This window comes from Oncorhynchus mykiss, chromosome 31, assembly GCF_013265735.2.
Source record: "Oncorhynchus mykiss isolate Arlee chromosome 31, USDA_OmykA_1.1, whole genome shotgun sequence".
In the NCBI taxonomy this organism is placed as follows: Eukaryota; Metazoa; Chordata; class Actinopteri; order Salmoniformes; family Salmonidae; genus Oncorhynchus; species Oncorhynchus mykiss.
Window position 1 is genome coordinate 39,290,971 of NC_050571.1, and position 18,698 is coordinate 39,309,668.

Genomic DNA, 18,698 nt, shown 5'->3' on the forward strand with positions numbered 1-18,698 from the left:
GTCATAGACTACAAATTGCAAGAAAGATCACCCTGGAGTCAGATGTTAACATCATGTGTAATTTTGTCTATTAAAACATAAAAACTGTTTCAAGTGAAAATTATGCTGGTCTTCCTGAAAAAGAAAGGAAATCTTGTTTACTTTTGCAAAAAAGTAATTGTAGTTCCAGAAGTTAGCTATACCACTACATGGCAAAAAAGTAATTAAATAATGAAAACACAACCATCATTTGAATTTAGTACAACTACCACCAAGCTACAACTACATGTAATTCCATTGCTAGTTGAATTACATATTGTTCACTACTCCCCGTCACTGACTATTACACATCATTTTTTAATAGCGATTGCAATTTCTAATGATGATCGCATTTTTTAAAAATAAAATCATGGTTATGTGAAGTGCCCATCACTAAGTTATGTATCAGCACACCCACATTGTGTGGGTCTCCTTTAATCTCAAGCAGACACGATTGGGTGTGGAATTAGTTTTGTAAGAGTGACAGAAACTGCTGAATCAATATAGGGGTCGTTCAAATGAAATTTCCAAAGCTCTTTCAAAATGACACTCAAGAAAGTTCAGAGATATGTTCATATTCTCAGAATGTCATGAGCCTCATTTATACCTGGTGCTAACATGCATTCTTTGTCCTGATCTTATCCACATTCTGATTGTGCACACTTTGTAGCCTGTTATATCTACACATGGTAGTAAATTGTGTCTCTTATCCATCCACTGTGTCCGCATTGTGACCAGATTTCCTGTTACCTCCCTGTACGCCGATTATTTGACAGATATTCTTTGAAAATAATATGAATGTATTGATTTTAAAACAATTATGGATGCTATAAGTCAATGGTGCTACCTGTCAATGATTTTAGAGATCGGTATAACTATGATTTAAATGGTTTGACCATCCAGATCTGTTTTCACTTGATTGATATCCAGTTACAATGGGTCCCTGACTACCTCTGGAGGTGGTCAGGAAGAGCTGATCACAATCAGATCACAATGCATCTTCTAATTGTCTACACCTGTCTGAAAATGTGAGAATGTGGACAATATCAAGAGAAAGGACAAATGTTAGAACCAGGTATAAACACAGGCTATTGTCAGCAACAGAAGCATTACCGAAGAGGTTTCTCTGAACTGTGTTGAACCTGGTTTTTCAACAGCGTTAGTAGAGTGTGGCCTGAAACCATGTTTGAAACACATTTTCCACAGAAAGGAAGTATAGACTTTATTGTCAGGTAAAATGTGAAGTGTGTATTCTCTACATAAATAATAACCACATGAATCAACAAACAGCACAGGGCTATAATGAAAACTACAATGTCTCAGTAGGTGAAATCACAATGTACTTGGTCAAGGATAGCGAAGATGACAATGGTGCTCTTTTCCGTTTCTTGAAAGGTGGGTGCATATGCACTCAAAATAATGAACAGAGCCCTCAAAAACTGTATGAAAACTTCCATGTTAAGGAACTCAGTCAACTCTGCTGCTATATACAGAAAACAATAAGTCAAGTCACAGGTAATCAGTACAGTCCTATGGGTATCAAGGGGCAACACCAAACAAAATGTGATATCTTTTTTTGTTTTTTTGATGAATTGAAATTGAATTGACCAAATAAAACAAAACATAAAATTATATAAAAATGTATCATCTTAATTGGGAACATAAAATGGACCTGTCCATAACGAACCAGAGGTCCAACATTAGATTTGAAAAATAATACATTAACATATTCCTCATTGTGTTTGTGTTAGAGTGCTATGGTGAAAATGCATAGAATGTGTCCTTTGAGGAAAGAACTTGTGTCCTAAGCACAACGGGCCACATACTTGCCAGGTTTCATAGGTACAACTGATTCATCCAACTACGTTCTGCCAAGTAGCATTTGAAAAGAAATGTGACTCACATTTGAAGCTTATAGACCAAGGTCTCTCTCTATATTCTCCTTAGACCCACACAGCTCATAGGGCCTCTATTCTCTACAACTGCACAAATCCACTTCCAACTAAACAAATCTCTCTTTATTTCACTGTAATGATACATATCCAATTGCTAAACTTTGCCAAAATTGACTGACAATATGTAAGTACATTCTATTATATACTATGACTCCTTTTGGACCAGGGATATTCTTCAAATTTGAATATTTTTCTACACACACACACACACACACACACACACACACACATTGACCTTGTGAATCAAAGTGTGAAACTTTAATGAATTTATCCCACAAATATTAAGACGGATCAATCTATTAACATTGTCATTGAGACTTGGATTGTTGGACGAAATCACATTCAAATCACTAGCTCTGTTGAAGACTCTCAGAGATCAAAGGTGACCAAGCAGCACTACATCATAATGGACAACTCAATCTCTCTATCTCCACTTCAAACGAGACGAGGTCTCAGCAAGAGCTCATTTTAATTAGCCCAGAATGGGCTCCACGTCGGTCCGAGATGAAAATAAGACGAGAGACATGGATTTTTGGAGAATCTCTCACCATGAAGGAGGGTCAAAGAGAAGAAGGTGTAATCTGCAGCCGCAATGGGAATAATTATGTGAATTTCTCTTTTGGAGTTTGTTTTCCTTCAAGGCACAGGAAAAAAATGGAACGGGAGTAGACAAAACAGAGGAGGATAGTCTAGACCTATTTTCTCCCTCTTTTTAGCGAGACGCCAGTTGACGTGATTATCAAAAAACGTCCATCCAATTGAATTAGCAAGACTTGCAATCGAAAAATGCTAAAATGACTCTAATTTGTCTAATTTTAACTGATATCCCCTAGAAGATATTGTGGAACCACCAAGATTTCAACTCGGCTAGTAAACAACGCCAACAAATCACTCCCTATTTTTTTTTTATGAAGTTCCCAACATCCAATACGATTTTGATCTGTGAATTTTGGTTTTGAGAATTGCTTACGTTTTTCTTCACACCCAATAAATTATGTATCTGCAACCAAATTCAGTGCAACTGTACCTTAATAATAACACAGGACGAGTCTAAACACAGACCGGCCTACGACTCGCCAACCCACGTCACTACGTTGCCTTTGACGACATCAGTGATCTCGCAGTTGAGCTTGTTGAGACGACCGTCCAGGATGAAAATAGACTCCCTTGACGGGGTCATGAGGTACTGTCCGAAAAGTCCACTGCCGGTCATCACGCGGTTTCTACTGCTCCATGGCCAATCGGAAGTCTTGGTGGCCTCCTTCAGACTCTTGATCATCTTCACATTGCCTGTGCTCAGCTCGACATATAAAGAGTCCGTTTGGCTTCCCGAACTTCCGAAGACGTTGTACTGGTGGACCTCGGTGAACGACGGCTGGAAGGCCACATCAGACAGGTGAAGGTTGGTGTGGATGTCGAAGGGCTCGCCGATCTCCCCGCGCACCGTGATCTGCTGGATTCTCATCAAGCCGTTGCGGTCGTCCACTGTGACCAGGTAGTGACCGTCCGGAGACACGTACGGGGTGCCGGTGACGTCCCCATTGTGTCCATTCACGGAGTCTGTCACACTGTCTACGATGAGCTGGGGCTGGGTGGCGCCCGTGGAATCAGGCCTGCAGTTGATGAAGTAGTAGCCTCCCAGGTGGGTGAAAGCCAGGGACTTGGGAATGCAGTTGTACTTGAGCAGGCTGATGTTCTTCCCTGACGACGTGGTCTCCAGGTCGATCTTGTGAAGCGCCGGTTCATTTCTGTGGATGACGATTCCAAATCTAGACAGAGAGAAAATATATTTGGAATGTTAGTATACTTGTTCACGTTTTTATGACATATATAAAACCATTAGAAGTACTGTTGAGGGTCGACACAAAAAATGTATACTTTAAAATGTATTTTATGCTTATTAATTAATTAATTAAGTCATTAATTCATGTTGCACATTACACCTACAGATTTGAATCAATTTGCTTTTGCTTCCGGACTTCACAATTCATAGTGGTGCTACATTAGAATTAAAGCCAACCTTCACGAAGACTACAGTTACATTTACAATTGTGGAGAGTAGAATTAAATATATGATTTTTGAGATAAGTCTGTTTCCTCACGACTATTGAATAGTTGCACATTTTCCCCGCTCATGCTGTGATTAAAATCTTAACAGTGACAGGGACTTCCATTTGCATCCCCTCTCCTATTATTATACTCTGAATTGACTTGGGTGTGTGACTCTCTTAGCTACAGTATTTCAGTTCCTCAAAGAAACGGCCTTAGGATTGGTTTGAGAAGAAGAGAGGGGTGGATACGGTCTTTTCACATTTCAGTGGCCATTTTCTTATCGCCTCAGATGAGCAATCTCAGCAAGCTGAGTTGAAATCGTCTGCCCTATGCTTCACAGTAATAGATTTCCATGGGCATATTAATCATTGAAAATACTATATTATACATAAAAAATCTAAAGAGGAGGGATAATGACACGTTCCAATTCTGATATGCAAGACTGGAGGGAGAATGTGAGGGGCCGACATGGCAAAATTACATCTGAATGCTGTCTGATCAATCCTGACATGCACTTCAATCTCGGTATCATCCGTCTTCTTTTATGTGATTTTAAACACCCCCACTGTCTGTTCATGTGGACAGAAAATTACTGTTAGAGAGTGATGGAGCACATTATCAGCACTGTGAAGTTTAGCATTGATCCAGAGATTGTATCAACCATTTGAGGCGTTAGGGCTGGGGACTTGGACATCAATGGGACAGATCGTGGACGTTTACCAGGTGCTGCATTGGGTCATGAAATCGGAGGGTCTGCATGGTCCATTACCATGGCCTTTTATCTTTTGATATATAAATACTCTTGGATTTTGTGTAATTGTGAGTGTCTAGAATGATCGAAATCCACAGGATTTCTTCCCAGGGAGCTTTTGATCCCAACACAAGCACCTTCAAGTAAAAAAAAAAAGCACACCCACAGGGAGCGAAATTAATTCAAAGCTAACACAGTTAGTGAAAATAACTAGAATTTGATCTATGGGAGAATGAGAAAAAAGGAAAGTAAAAATGATGTTGCGGGTGGACTCCTGATAGGGAGAAAGGAGTACTATGTTAGTGCAAGCAACTGTAAATACCATCAAGTGCTATGTGAATGTACCTGTACCTGTATGGTATACATTTTAGGACATCCCTACTCCCCATGATAAATGTCCCTACTCTCTACAAATGTGTACATTAAAACAGATCAGTGAATGGAGCACATCTACAGTGATACAAAGCAGAGTACTTGATATATGAAGGTCAATATGACAGTTTTGCCTTCAGCCTTATTTTTGCTAAAAAATGAGTAGTGCTGAAGTTTGTTAGAAAAATAAATATGGGCTTGTTTGCGTTCTCTATGAACAGAAAAAAGTGTAATCTGGGCTGGCTTTGCTTGTAAACACATTGAGCAAAATATAAATTGCGAGTTGCCTTTTGTTGTTTTGTTTTCAGCATGCCTCCCTTTATCGGTACACTATACAGATTTTACAAATACTGTGCAATTATGTGAAAAGTAACACTTGTGTGTTGAGTTATGAGCTGTATACTTTGCTGTAGTTTTTCTTGCATACCTTATAATAAGGCAGGAGTTAGCTTTTCTGGTCCACCTGAACTCAATTCGTAAACAGAGGAAAAGAAGGATGTTTTCTGTGTAATAGGCTTCATTCATTCATTTGGTTGAATATTTACTTGTTAAATTCAGTGGTGACCCATCATTCAGGGCAGGTGGGACCTGTTTTAAGCCTCACATTTTTGAGCTTGCCTGTTTTGCTTGTTATTTTGGCATGAATACATTCTCTATGAACAGTAAAAGTATCATCTGACAAAGTAAAGAAAAAATATATATATATATCATTGAGTTGATAAAGCCGCATACAAACATGGTCTCTGTTTTGTTTTCTTGAGTAAGGCAGCTCCAAAATGAAGGTGTTCAGCCTAGCTCAGTGCTTTCTGTGGTGGTGGAGCAAGCCAGCAGAAAAATATGGAGCATTGCGCCGTGATTGGCTCAGTGTTCTGTCACTCATGGAGACACTGTACGTCACCGCCAAGTCTAACGGTAGACTTTGAAAATTCTAGCCCCTTGGGTGCTGCCATAGAGTTTGGGTGCTGCCACATTAGAAGAGCCCATCTAAGAAGGCTCAAGGTCATTGGCCACAGATAAAATGACGTCAAATCACGATATATGTACAGTAGCTTTCATTGGACTGATCATGTCAACATCACACTTTCAAAATCTTAGCTAGCAGTCATCATCATGAAGTCGACAATGTACTGGCAAATCCTTGTCACAGTGATAGAAATAATGAAGAGAAATTATAGATAAAACGTATTGGTGCTCATCAGCCATTGGACATAAACATTACACAACAAGTTGGAAATCGCAAATTCAACAATGAGTGGTTTGGAAGGAATCAGTGACAGTGGCTGAACAGCAGTCTCTGGTAAGACACGGGGCAGCAGCCTATGTATGTTTGTAAACAACAGCTGATATATGATATCTAACGAAGTCTCTAGGTTTTGCTCGCCTGAGGTAGAGTATCTCATGATAAGCTGTAGACCACAATATCTACCTAGAGAGTTTTCATCTGTATTTTTCGTAGCTGTCTACATATTACCACAGACCGATGCTGGCACTAAATCTGCACTCAATGAGCTGTATACCGTCATAAGCAAACAGGAAAACGCTCATCCAGAGATGGCGCCCCTAGTGGCCGAGGACTTTAATGCAAGGAAACTTAAATCCATTCTACCTCATTTCTATCAGCATGTTAAATGTGCAACCAGAGAGAAAAAAAAACTCTATACCACCTTTACAACACACACAGAGACGCGTACAAAGCTCTCCCTCGCACTCCATTTTTGCAAATCTGACCATAATTCTATCCTCCTGATTCCTGCTTACAATCAAAACATTTAAGCAGGAAGCACCAGTGACTTGGTCCATAAAAAATTGGTCAGAAGAAGCAGATGCTAGCACAGACTGGAATATGTTCCAGGATTCTTCTGATGGCATTGAGGAGTACATCACATCAGTCACTGGATTCATCAATAAGTGCATTGACATGCACCAACCAGAAGTCATGTATTAACAGGCAAGATTCTCACTGAGCTAAAGGGTAGAGCTGCCACTTTCAAGGAGCAGGAATCTAACCCAGAAGCTTATAAGAAAACCCACTATGCCCTGCAACGAACAGGCAAAGCGTCAATACAGGACTAAGATCGAATCATACTACACGGGTTCCGACGCTCGTTGGATGTGGCAGGGCTTGCAACCTATTACAGACTACAAAGGTAAGCACAGCCGAGAGCTGCACAGTGACACGAGCCTACCAGATGAGCTAAATAACTTCTATGCTTGCTACGATGCAAGTAACACTGAAACATGCATGAGAGCATCAGCAGTTCTGTGTTATCACGCTCACCGCAGCCGATGTAAGACCTTTTAACAGGTCAACATTCACAAGGCCGCAAGGCCTGACGGATTACCAGGACTTGTACTCTGAACATTTGCTGACCAACTGGCAAGTGTCTTCACTGACGTTTTCAACCCCTCCCTGTCTGAGCTCCACAGATGAAGCAATCTCTATTGCACCCCACACTGCCCTTTCCCACCTGGACAAAAGGAACACCTATGTGAGAATGCTATTCATTGACTACAGCTCAGCATTCAACACCATATTGCCCTCAAAGCTCATCAATAAGCTAGGGACCCTGGGACAAAACACCTCCCTCTGTACCTGGATCCTGGACTTCCTGAAGGGCCGCCCCCAGGTGGTAAGGGTAGGTAACAACACATACGCCATACTGATCCCCAACACAGGGGCCCCTCAGGGTGCGTGCTCAGTTCCCTCCTGTACTCCCTGTTCACTCATGACTGCGCGGCCAGGCACGACTCCAACACCATCATTAAGTTTGCCGATGACACAACAGTGATCACCGACAACGAGACAGCCTATAGGGAGGAGGTCAGAGACCTGGCCGTGTGGTCCCAGGACAGCAACCTCTCCCTCAACGTGATCAAAACAAAGGAGATGATTGTGGACTACAGGAAAAGGAGGACCGAGCACACCCCAATTCTCATCGACGGGGCTGTAGGTTGAGCGTTTCAAGTTTCTTGGTGTCCACATCACCAACAAACTAACATGGTCCAAGCACACCGAGACAGTCGTGAAGAGGGCACGACAAAACCTATTTCCGCTCAGGAGACTGAAATTATTTGGCATGGGTCCTCAGATCTTCAAAAATTTCTACAGCTGCACCATTGAGAGCATGGTTGCATATCTGCCTGGCATGGCAACTGTTCCTCCTCCGACTGCAAGGCACTACGGAAGATAGTGCGTACGGCACAGTACATCACTGGGGCCAAGCTTTCTGCCATCCAGGACCTCTACCAGCCGGTGTCAGAGGAAGGCCCTAAACATTGTCAAAGACAAATTGTCAAAGACTCCCCCAAGCCATAAGACTCCTGAACATCTAATCAAATGGCCACCCAGACTATTTGCATTGCCCACACCCCCCACACCTTTTTTACACCGCTGCTACTCTCTGTTGCTTTCATCTATGCATAGTCACTTTAATAACTCTACCTACATGTACATATTACCTCAACTAACCGGTGCCCCGACAGATGTACCGGTACCCCCTGTATGTAGTCTCGCTGTTGTTATTTTACTGCTGCTCTTCAATTACTTGTTACTTTTATTTTCCTATTCTTATTTTTTTTATAAACTGTATTGTTGGTTAGGGGCTCATAAGTAAGTATTTTACTGATGCATTCGGAGCATGTGACTAATACAATTTGATTTGATTTGACATGAACATAGATGAAATGCTTCTATCTACCACCACAAATGTATAATTTCAGAACTGTAACATAATGAAAGCATCAACTTGCGGTGTTTGACATAAGCATGTAAGAAATGTTTGCGCACACTACTTATGAATGTGTTATGTGCGGGTTATTGAATGTATCATCAAGTCCATATGCCATTTATGTTAAACCATCCTCCAACATGAAAATTAAAATCACATTTTAAATAACGTTCTCACACTTCATGCATTGCATTGACTTGCTGATGTATTGTTACCTAACATAAGCCAGCTTTCAGTACCGTGCACACGGCAATAACCCTACTGCTAAAACTACAAAGGCCTGTTGAAGCTTTCAGAGTTTACATCCTAGATATCATTGGTCTAAACCTTACTAGTGTACTGCTCGGCTGACCTGCCAAATGCATTATGCTGCTTTGAAATACTGTAAGATATAGATGAGTTATAGACAAAGGTCCATGTTTATGTAAGAATGGCGGCACTTACTTACTGTAAAATGAAGGAAGGCTAAGGACTGTATACGTCCATGTTCAAATCCATATGAACACTGTAAGATCTACTCTTATTTTCCATCGTTCAGTCACTGACAGAAGTGTAAAAACATGACATACAACACAGCCAGCAAAACTTTCACCACTGTCGACTCCCCACCAAGCGAGGTAGAAACAACAGTACAAAAGATTGGACCGGAATTTAAGTCCAAGACCTCTATAATAGAGTCAGCAAAAACATTCAATAGATGTTTGCGCCCTAAGAGCACAATCAAGTGCTCTTTTAAGCTGCGTTATCAGACGTTTCAAAGGAATAGGGTGTTTAAAAAGTCCTTGTGCACAATGCCATATCCTTGGCATTGATTCGCAGCTCCCCAAAGCCCCTGGATGGTTTTTCCTGATAAATCTAAAAGCCTCCAAAGCCTTTGTATATTGTGATGTTCAGTGCACTGAGACTCCTGTTTTGGGCTATGAGGTGCACTGACCGCATATTGGTTTGGTGGAGTTGTTGGGCACATCCACAATGGATTGATCTTGCCTGAGGCTAAGGGAGTTCTTACGCACGAAAAGCTATCAATAAGTGCGCTTGATTGAGTTTGAGCTATCCAGAGTGGGCATGGCTTGACCTAAAGGGTGGCAGTCTGCCTACCTATCAATTGAGGTTCAATTGAGTACACCTAGGGCAAAATGAATGGTCATAGATTAAAGTCTATTTGTGGACTAAATGTAGATTCCATGTAGACATTCATACAATAAACCTTTTTTCCATAACATTAAGCCAATTAAGAAGGAATATCGACGTAACGACGTTAGAAGCATTTTCATCAAAATAATAATTATTGCAAACTACGACATGAAGTAATAAACAAATTTGAATATGTCTCAAAAGAAAAGATAATTCACTCTTATTAAACTAGCCAGATAATTTTCCATCAATGGATGTCGGTTTAACTCATTTGACTGTTATTAAGCAATACGGCACGAGGGGTTATGGTATTTGGCAAATATACCATGGCTAAGGGCTGTTCTTAAGTATGACACAATGCGGAGTGCCTGGATACAGCTGTAGTCGTGGTATATTGGCCGTATACCACAAACCCCCAGGGTGCCTTATTGCTTAAACTGGTTACCAACATAATTACAACAGAAAAAAGTTATTTTTGTCATACCCATGGTCTGATATACCATGGCTTTTAGCCAATCAGCATTCAGGGCTCGAACCTCATATATAATTGTAAATAAATTACCTTTTGCGCATGCGCATAACTATAGATAAATCCGGCAGGAGAGTTTGAGTGATGAAATTCGGACAGAGGATCTCAAAATCTCTCTCAAATCGTATGTCACATGCGCCGAATACAACAGGTGTAATGCTTGCCGTGAAATGCTTACTTACAAGCCCTTAACCAACAATGCAGTTCAAGAAAGAGATAGGAAAATATTTACTAAGTAAACTAAAGTAAAAAATGTAATAAAAAGTAACACAATAAAATAACAATTACGAGGCTATATACAGGGGGTACCGGTACTGAGTCAATGTGAGGAGGAACAGGTTAGTCGAGGTAATTTGTACATGTAGGTGGGGTAAAGTGACTTTCACGTGAAAAGCGTGTCCAAAGTAAACTGCCTATTTCTCAGGCCCAGAAGCTAGGATATTCATATAATTGGTGGATTTGGATAGAAAACACAGTTTCTAAAACTGTTTGATAATATAACTTATTTGGCAGGCGAAACCCCAAGGACAAACCAACCAGGATTTTTTTATTTGAGATCACTCTCTTTTCAATGGGTTTTCAATGGGAATCTAGGCAGTTGCTTGCAGTTCCTATCGCTTCCACTGGATGTCAACAGTCTTTAGAAATTGGTAGATGTTTTTCCTTTGTGTAATGAAGAAGTAGCCCTGTTCAGAACGAGGGTCGAGTGAAGTGTACTGTTTGATAGAGGAGCGTGATCTGAAAGCAAGCTCCACCTTGTTTTCCTCCGGTATTGAACACAGTTTATCCCGTCTTAAATTTTATCGATTATTTACGTTAAAAAAGATCTAAAGTTGTATTAGGAAAGTTGTTTGAAATGTTTGGACAAAGATTACAGGTAATTTATGAGATATTTTGTAGTCATATTGCGCGATTTGGAACCAGAGTTTTTCTGGATCAAACGCGCCAAATAAATTGACATTTTGGAGATATAACGACGGAATTAATCGAACAAAAGGACCATTTGTGATGTTTATGGGACATATTGGAGTGCCAACAAAAGAAGATCTTCAAAGGTAAGCCATGAATTATATCGTTATTTCTGAGTTTTGTGTCGCACCTGGTGGGATGAAATATGATTGTCTGTGTTTGTTTGATGGGGTGCTATCCTCAGATAATAGTATGGTTTGCTTTCGCCGTAAAGCCTTCTTGAAATCTGACACAGTGGCTGGATTAACAAAAAGTTTATCTTTAAGACTATGTTATTTGAGACAATTCATTACTGAACATACCATACCGCTCAATTTAAACTGAGGTTTTTGGACATAAAGAGGGACTTTATGAACAAATCGAAAATGTATTGTGTAACATGGAGTCCTGGGAGTGCCACCAGATGAAACTCGTCAAAAGTTAGTGATTAATTTAAATAGCTATTTCTGACTTTTGTGAGCCCTCTCCTTGGCTGGAAAATGTCTATTTGTTTTTTTGTGGCTAGTGCTGTCCTAGCATAATCGCATGGTGTGCCGTAAAGCCTTTTTGAAATTGGACACTGTGGTTGAATTAACAAGAAGTTTATCTTTAAGATAGTGTATACTACTATGTTTGAGGAATGTTAATTATGAGATTTCTGTTGTTTGAATTTGGCGCCCTGCAATTTCACTGGCTGTTGTTGAGGTGGGACGCTAGCTTCCCACAAATCCCAGAGAGGTTAACAGAGGAGTATAGAGTGCAGTGAAGTGTCCTATAAGAAGCATTGGTGGAAAATCTGATGGCCGAATGGCAAAGAACATATAGCCTCTCGAGAGCACCATTACCTGCCGATCTATATATTATGTCTCCCCATGCCAGCATGGGTAGGATGGTCATCTGAATCAGGGTTAGTTTGGCAGCTGGGGTAAAATGTAGGCCGTCATTGTAAATAAGAATTTGTTCTTAACTGACTTGTCTAGTTAAATAAAGGTTAAATAAAAAATCTAATAAAAATGTATCTCCCCTTTAAATAAAGGACGAACCGTGGCTGCAATGGGAACCTCCCCAGAAAGGAGAGACAGGTTAAAAGGGTTGGAGATGATAGGGGCAGCGACCTTAAAGAAGAAAGGGTCTAAACCATCTGACCCCAATGTTTTTGGGGGGTCAAGTTTAAAGAGCTCCTGTAGCACCTTGGACTCAGTGACTGCCTGCAGGGAGAAACTTTGTAGCGGGGCAGGGGAAAAAGAGGGAAAAAACATTGGGGATAGGCGCATTAGAAAGGGTGGGAGATGAGGAAATGTTGGGTGGGCAAGAGTCAAATAGGAATCCTGACTTAATTAAGTGGTGATTAAAGAGCTCAGCCATATGCTTCTTGTCAGTAACAACCACATCATCAACATTAAGGGACATGGGCAACTGTGAGGAGGAGGGTTTATTCTCCAGGTCTTTAACCGTTTTCCAGAACTTCTTGGGGTTCGACCCACAGAGAGAGAACAGCTCCTTAAAGTAACTAACATTGGCCTTCCGGATAGCCTGAGTGCACTTAGATGCAGGGAGGCTATAGCCCCTGATAGGCCTACATCTTATTTAGATAGTCTTCAGGCTACAGTAGACTATCTGAAATGTAAGCAATATGTAAACTGAACAATTTAGCAGCTTGCTTAGTTCAAATTAACAGACTAATTTATTCAACATGAATAGCGAGGCGATTTGAGAATGAGGTCGTCATTTCAATCACTGAATTAAATATGAATAATATGAATATGAACTGTATATGCTTGTCAACAACATGCCATTGATTATCTTGATCTGTAGCCTCATCTGACTGACTGTTACGTCTCTCTAATGTGGTGTAATAACTAATTGACAATTTCGATAGAGCTTTGATAACTTCCCATTGAATTAATTAAACACGGCCAATAATTATTCCATAATAACACAAGGCTACCACAATACACTGAAGTTATGGAGTATTTAGTTTGCCAGCTCAAGGTAGGCTACACAAGCCACACAATTTGAGTAGCAATGACTCAAGTGAAATAGTCATTTCAACATATTTATTGTATCAAATGGTAGCCTACCGTAGCCTACAATGGCATATACATTAATAGGCTACTGGATGGCCAACAGATGCAAATGTATAATTCGCCACATTTAATGGCGAAACACACAAGGGAGTTCCATAACGTCCATTTCAAATTTCCACACGCACATTCCACCTACATATTGAATTGATGATCATTAGCACCTGTTTGGTTTAATCATTCACCTGACTATATGCCTACAAAATCCCTGACTTTGTGCAAGTGTACCTAGAAGAATTTATGCTGTTTTGTTTTGAATGAGTGGTCACACCAATTATTTGATGTAGATTTTTCTTCTGTTCACTCACTTTGCATTAAGTTAATTGATAAATATAATATATTAACATGTCTATTTCTGAAAGCATTCTTACTTTACAGCATTTTTTTCACACCTGCCTAAAACTTTTGCCCAGTACTGTATATATTATGTCTGCTCCTCTGTGTTGTTCCCGGTAGCAGCATTGTTTGTCGTGTCGTGTTTATGTCCAGACGCTGTCCCTGTTCCGTTGCATGTCCGTCTGTATTAAATGGGTCACTCCCTGTACCTGCTTCTCATCTCCTGCGTTGGGTTTTTTCAGGGAGTTTTTTAGGGTTTTGTTTTGTTGGTGACGTCGGACCTGGGGGCTGCCTCCGATGGAACCGGGGGTGCCTAAGCTGGCTCATCGGGCTGTCATGCCCTAGCTGGCTGGGGAGGTTGCCCAGATTGGCTCGGCAGGTTCCCATCCCACGTCATGCTTCAGCCGGCCCGTCGGGCTCGGATGCCTCAGCCGGTCCATGAGTTTTCTTGTTTTTTTGGTGACGTCGGGCTTGGATTCCGCCGCCAATGCCTAAGCTGGCTCATTGGGCTGTCACTTCATAGCTGGCTCGAGAGCTTTCCTTGCCTCGGTTGGCTCGGCAGGTTCTCATCCCACGTCATGCTTCAGCCGGCCCATCCGGCTGGGGGGGGGGGGGGGGGGGGGGTACTGTCATGCCCTGCTCTCGCTCCCCCTCCTTACCCATCATGATACGCATCTGTTACCATCATTACGCCGAGCTGCGCTCATTGGACTCACTTGGACTCCCTCACTTTGTTGATTGCCCCTGAATATATGTCTGCTCCTCTGTGTTGTTCCCGGTAGTAGCATTGTTTGTCGTGTCGTGTTAATGTCCAGACGCTGTCCCTGTTCCGTTGCATGTCCATCTGTATTAAATGGTTCACTCCCTGTACCTGCTTCTCATCTCCTGCATTGGGCCATACACACCTGTTAATTGAAATGCATTCCAGGTGACTGCTGGTTGAGAGAATGCCAAGAGTGTGCAAAGCTGTCATCAAGGCAAAGGGTGGCAATTTGAATAATCTCAAATATAAAGTATATTTTGATTTGTTTAAAACTTTTTTTGGTTACTACATGATTCCATGTGTGTTATTTCATAGTTTTGATGTCTTTACTATTATTCTACAATGTAGAAAATAGTACAAATAAAGAAAAACCCTTTAATTGAGTAGGTGTTCTAAAACTTTTGACCGGTAGTGTACATTCTCAGTACCTTCCATGTTTTTTTAGCAACCCTATCAGACAAGTCTTAGTCGACCTAATTACAACTAGGGCTTGCGAATGCAACTCTCCGGGAGTCTGTTAACATCCTTAAATCCCAGACACATCCAGCTTGCCACTTGGCTTTCTCCACAACTTCAACTCCAGCTAAGCGTTTGGTATTGCGCTAGGCCTTCTGTATCAAGTTAAGCCTCAGTGTGTCAGCAGCTCGGGACTGAGTCTCGGTGAGTGCCCGTCAAAAGCTCAGGCACCAAATCGATCTGCTCTGCATATGTTGCTGACGAGCAGTGGGTCAGTAAACTCACCTCCCCCTGCTTTTCAGAAGGCAGGAGGGCGTGGTTCGAGGAGGTGGGGGGGTGTCTGTATTTAAATTCACACTCAAACACACTGACTCTCTCACGCACACACAACCACCCACCCACCCACAAACGAACACACTCTGACTCTCTTTCTCACACACACACACATACCGACACTGACGTACCTGATGTGATTAATGATGAGGCTGGCGGCAGGAATGAAGAAATCCTCCACTCTATCAAAGCGTCTGCCAACCGGCTGGGTGTGGACGGTATGGTGGGACACACTCCCGCTGGCCTGATTGATCACCTAGCACCACACCAGGAGAGGGGGAGGAGGGGAAAGGAGGAGAAGATGGGGGGAGATATTTAACACGGCCCTCGTGAATTATTCACTGTGTTTGCCTCCTGCATCGCTTCTGACATGAACTCACACTGGGAGGAGAGGTCCTCTGTGTGCGTTTGTACCAGTGTGCGCATACAGGAAAGGCTAGCCTTAATTATGCCGCAATGCACTGAAGAGACTGGAACCTCCGAACAATCCAAAAGCCGTGCAGGCTAATAACTTGTATTGAACTATAAACAGAAAAGGCCACCTAGTACTGTGCCATTTGGGAAAGGGTTGTTGACCAAACTTGGATTGATAGTTGATAATGTATCCCATTGGAAGAATAGTAATGCATAGTAATGCATAGTAGTGTTCCGAAAATGTCACAACACAAGTGTTTTTTATGCCATATCATAATACATAAAATAGTACATCATTAAACAGTGAGTTGAAACTAAATATTGCTTATTTCACATACATAGACCCACTTGTATAGATCATTAGTATCAAGACAAACACGTAACACTACTCTATGTGGTGCATTTCATTGTGATGTCAAACAGTTACCTGCAAAGTAGGAAAGTTTCTCTCCATGTCTCCCCAGCTGAGGACCCACACCTGGTCGTGGGATTTGTCATACTGCAGCTTCACCGGGTAGGGGTCTGTGCTCACCGTCTGAGAGCACACACACAAAAACAAACCTTAAATAGCACACTACTTACCCAGTCCGATCATTTGCCTTAGCCTTCCTGGAGTGCCAGGTGGACAGGGTTTGCACTTTTGGGACTTTTCCATTGGTTCCATCACATCAGGCAAGCGCAATCAAGCGCAGCTTGAGGCAAGCACAACTATTTGAAGACAGGTCTGCACTTAAAGGGCAAATCAGGACCATTCAACACGGTTCTTAGACAGATATACCCTTTGACGCTCGGCGGGGTGCATATCACAACTTTCCCTGTTCGCTAATGCATTGGATTTGACAGGAAGAGTCAAGTTTTCCCTTTTGAACGAGACAAAAGGGGAGGCTCGACCTTTTTTATGTATGAGGTGTTTGGACGTGGAGCGGCTTCTCAAATCGAGTGGTGACAGGGCAATTGCTCGACAACACCGAAGTAATTGCTTTCAATCCGTATCCATTCCTTGACACCTGGCTACGATGTGTTCCAGCCGGCTCCGACGGATGAGTCATGTGTGTGGCACTCATGCATTATGTCCACTCGGGTGCGGATTGACAGTAGAAAACACACAGTGAGAAAAACAACACAACAACACAGCTTTTTACACCTAGCTTGGCACAAAAAAGCAATTATTTTCTTTCTTTCTGAGAAATTAGAGCAGACACCAAAACAAGCTGAAGGAAGGTGAAGTAGTGTTTTTTTTCTCCCCGTAAAAATCTTAATGGAGCATTTTACCTGGCTGCTTCATGTTAAAGTGCATGGTATTACTGTGAGAGTAAACAACTCGAGGGGATTTATCGTACAAGGAGATATGAGAGATGTGTTGAGTCATAACTCATCTCTGAGCATGTAGTAATCAGATGGAATAGGTGTGGACATTGTTGTTGTTCTTCTCCGGCAACTTCCGCCTCTCGAGGACTTGACAGTATTATTCCCTCCATATTCACATGTACCTAATCTGTGTCTGTGACAGTGGATATGCTATGAATTAGACAGAATCAATCCAGTATGCTGATGTTCTATTTAAATACAAAATTGTAAAGTTGATGGATGATCCATACAATACAGTGGCAGGACAGTCAATATAAAGTACAACTCAATTTTGAAAGCGAAAAGAGAAGATGAGTAAATAAACTGAGACACCCAAATTACCCCCCCACCCCCTTTTTCCTTTCCTTGGTAGAGCTGAGCGAGGATCAGGTGGCTAATTAGCGTTAGCTCATCTAAAGTAATTAAGCCAGGCCTCCAGGTGACCCAATAATGAGCCTGTGATGGTCGCCAGCGCAACAACCTGACTACCGGTTTGACCCTAGGGAGCCTTCAGCAGCAGAAATTGGGCGCCTTCTGGCCCCCATGCGGAGTCCTTTTACTCCGAGACGCACAAACCTTTTTAACCCAGCACATACACATCCTGCTCTGCTCAAGGTACTCTCCTACTGTAAGAACGTTGGAGCCTTTTGGTTCATCATGGGGTTAACCATTCCCAGCAGGCAAAACTGCAATGATGTCAGGCCGACATTCTTTTTTGCGATGTCATGGTCAACATTGGTAAAAAAAAAAAAATAAAAAAAAAGAATAGGTGGATAAACACTGATCGCCGTTCGCGGTGAATAAAGCAACTCTTTACAGTTTCAAGGAATTTTGTGTGTAAATAAAAAGCGCGTAAACAACGGTTATGTGTGTTTACCCTCCACTACACCACTGATAAGCTTATATACTGGCTGTAAAAGGAGGTGAAGTACGTAACACAATCACCTGTATCTATCTGAGCAACGGGAACAGCTTTCACTGTTTTTTTTTTAGGATGTAATTAATTTTTTTTAAGAAGCCATACAAAGACCAGAGGTCGGTTGATGGAAAAGACTTTGGAAACAACAAAATCCAAATCTATATCACAGAAAATAATTGAGTTGCTAAAGTTCGGTGCATTTGTATCGAAATGAAGTCTGACTCAACTGAGGGTTTGTGAAAAAGTCTGTGTCCATCCCTTGACCAGAATAGCTAGAGTGCTAAATGATTGTCAGCTGTAGTGAATAGTGTAAGCCTCTCAGACTCATCAAGTTCGTAATTTGTTCAATGATGTTCGGAAAAACAACATTTGCTTTATGAATTGTTCCAGATTCAAAAAAGTGCAGATCAAAAATGTCATTGAAATTGTGAAACAAATATTCCAGGTCCTTCCGAGTCGAGGCTTGGAAAAATACAATATTAACTCAGAGTGAAGGAGAATGAGTGCAGATATGAAAAAGGCAGAATAGCTATTTATTTTAAACAATACAACATTACAC

At 41.5% G+C, this 18,698-nt stretch overlaps 1 protein-coding gene across 4 annotated transcripts in view; it reads right to left on the bottom strand.

The window, feature by feature from the left end:
- Positions 1-1,214: 1,214 nt before the first annotated feature.
- The window catches only part of LOC110505137 (follistatin-related protein 5), a 163,590-nt gene continuing 146,106 nt past the window's right edge, over positions 1,215-18,698 (bottom strand). For all 4 annotated transcript variants that reach the window (XM_021584135.2, XM_021584134.2, XM_021584136.2 and 1 more), the window contains 3 exons: positions 16,301-16,408; positions 15,591-15,715; positions 1,215-3,742 (listed from right to left, as the gene is read on the bottom strand). In XM_021584135.2, coding sequence (XP_021439810.1) covers positions 3,040-3,742; positions 15,591-15,715; positions 16,301-16,408 — 936 coding nt within the window. In that variant the 3' untranslated portion in view covers positions 1,215-3,039. The remainder of the gene's footprint in view (positions 3,743-15,590; positions 15,716-16,300; positions 16,409-18,698) is intronic.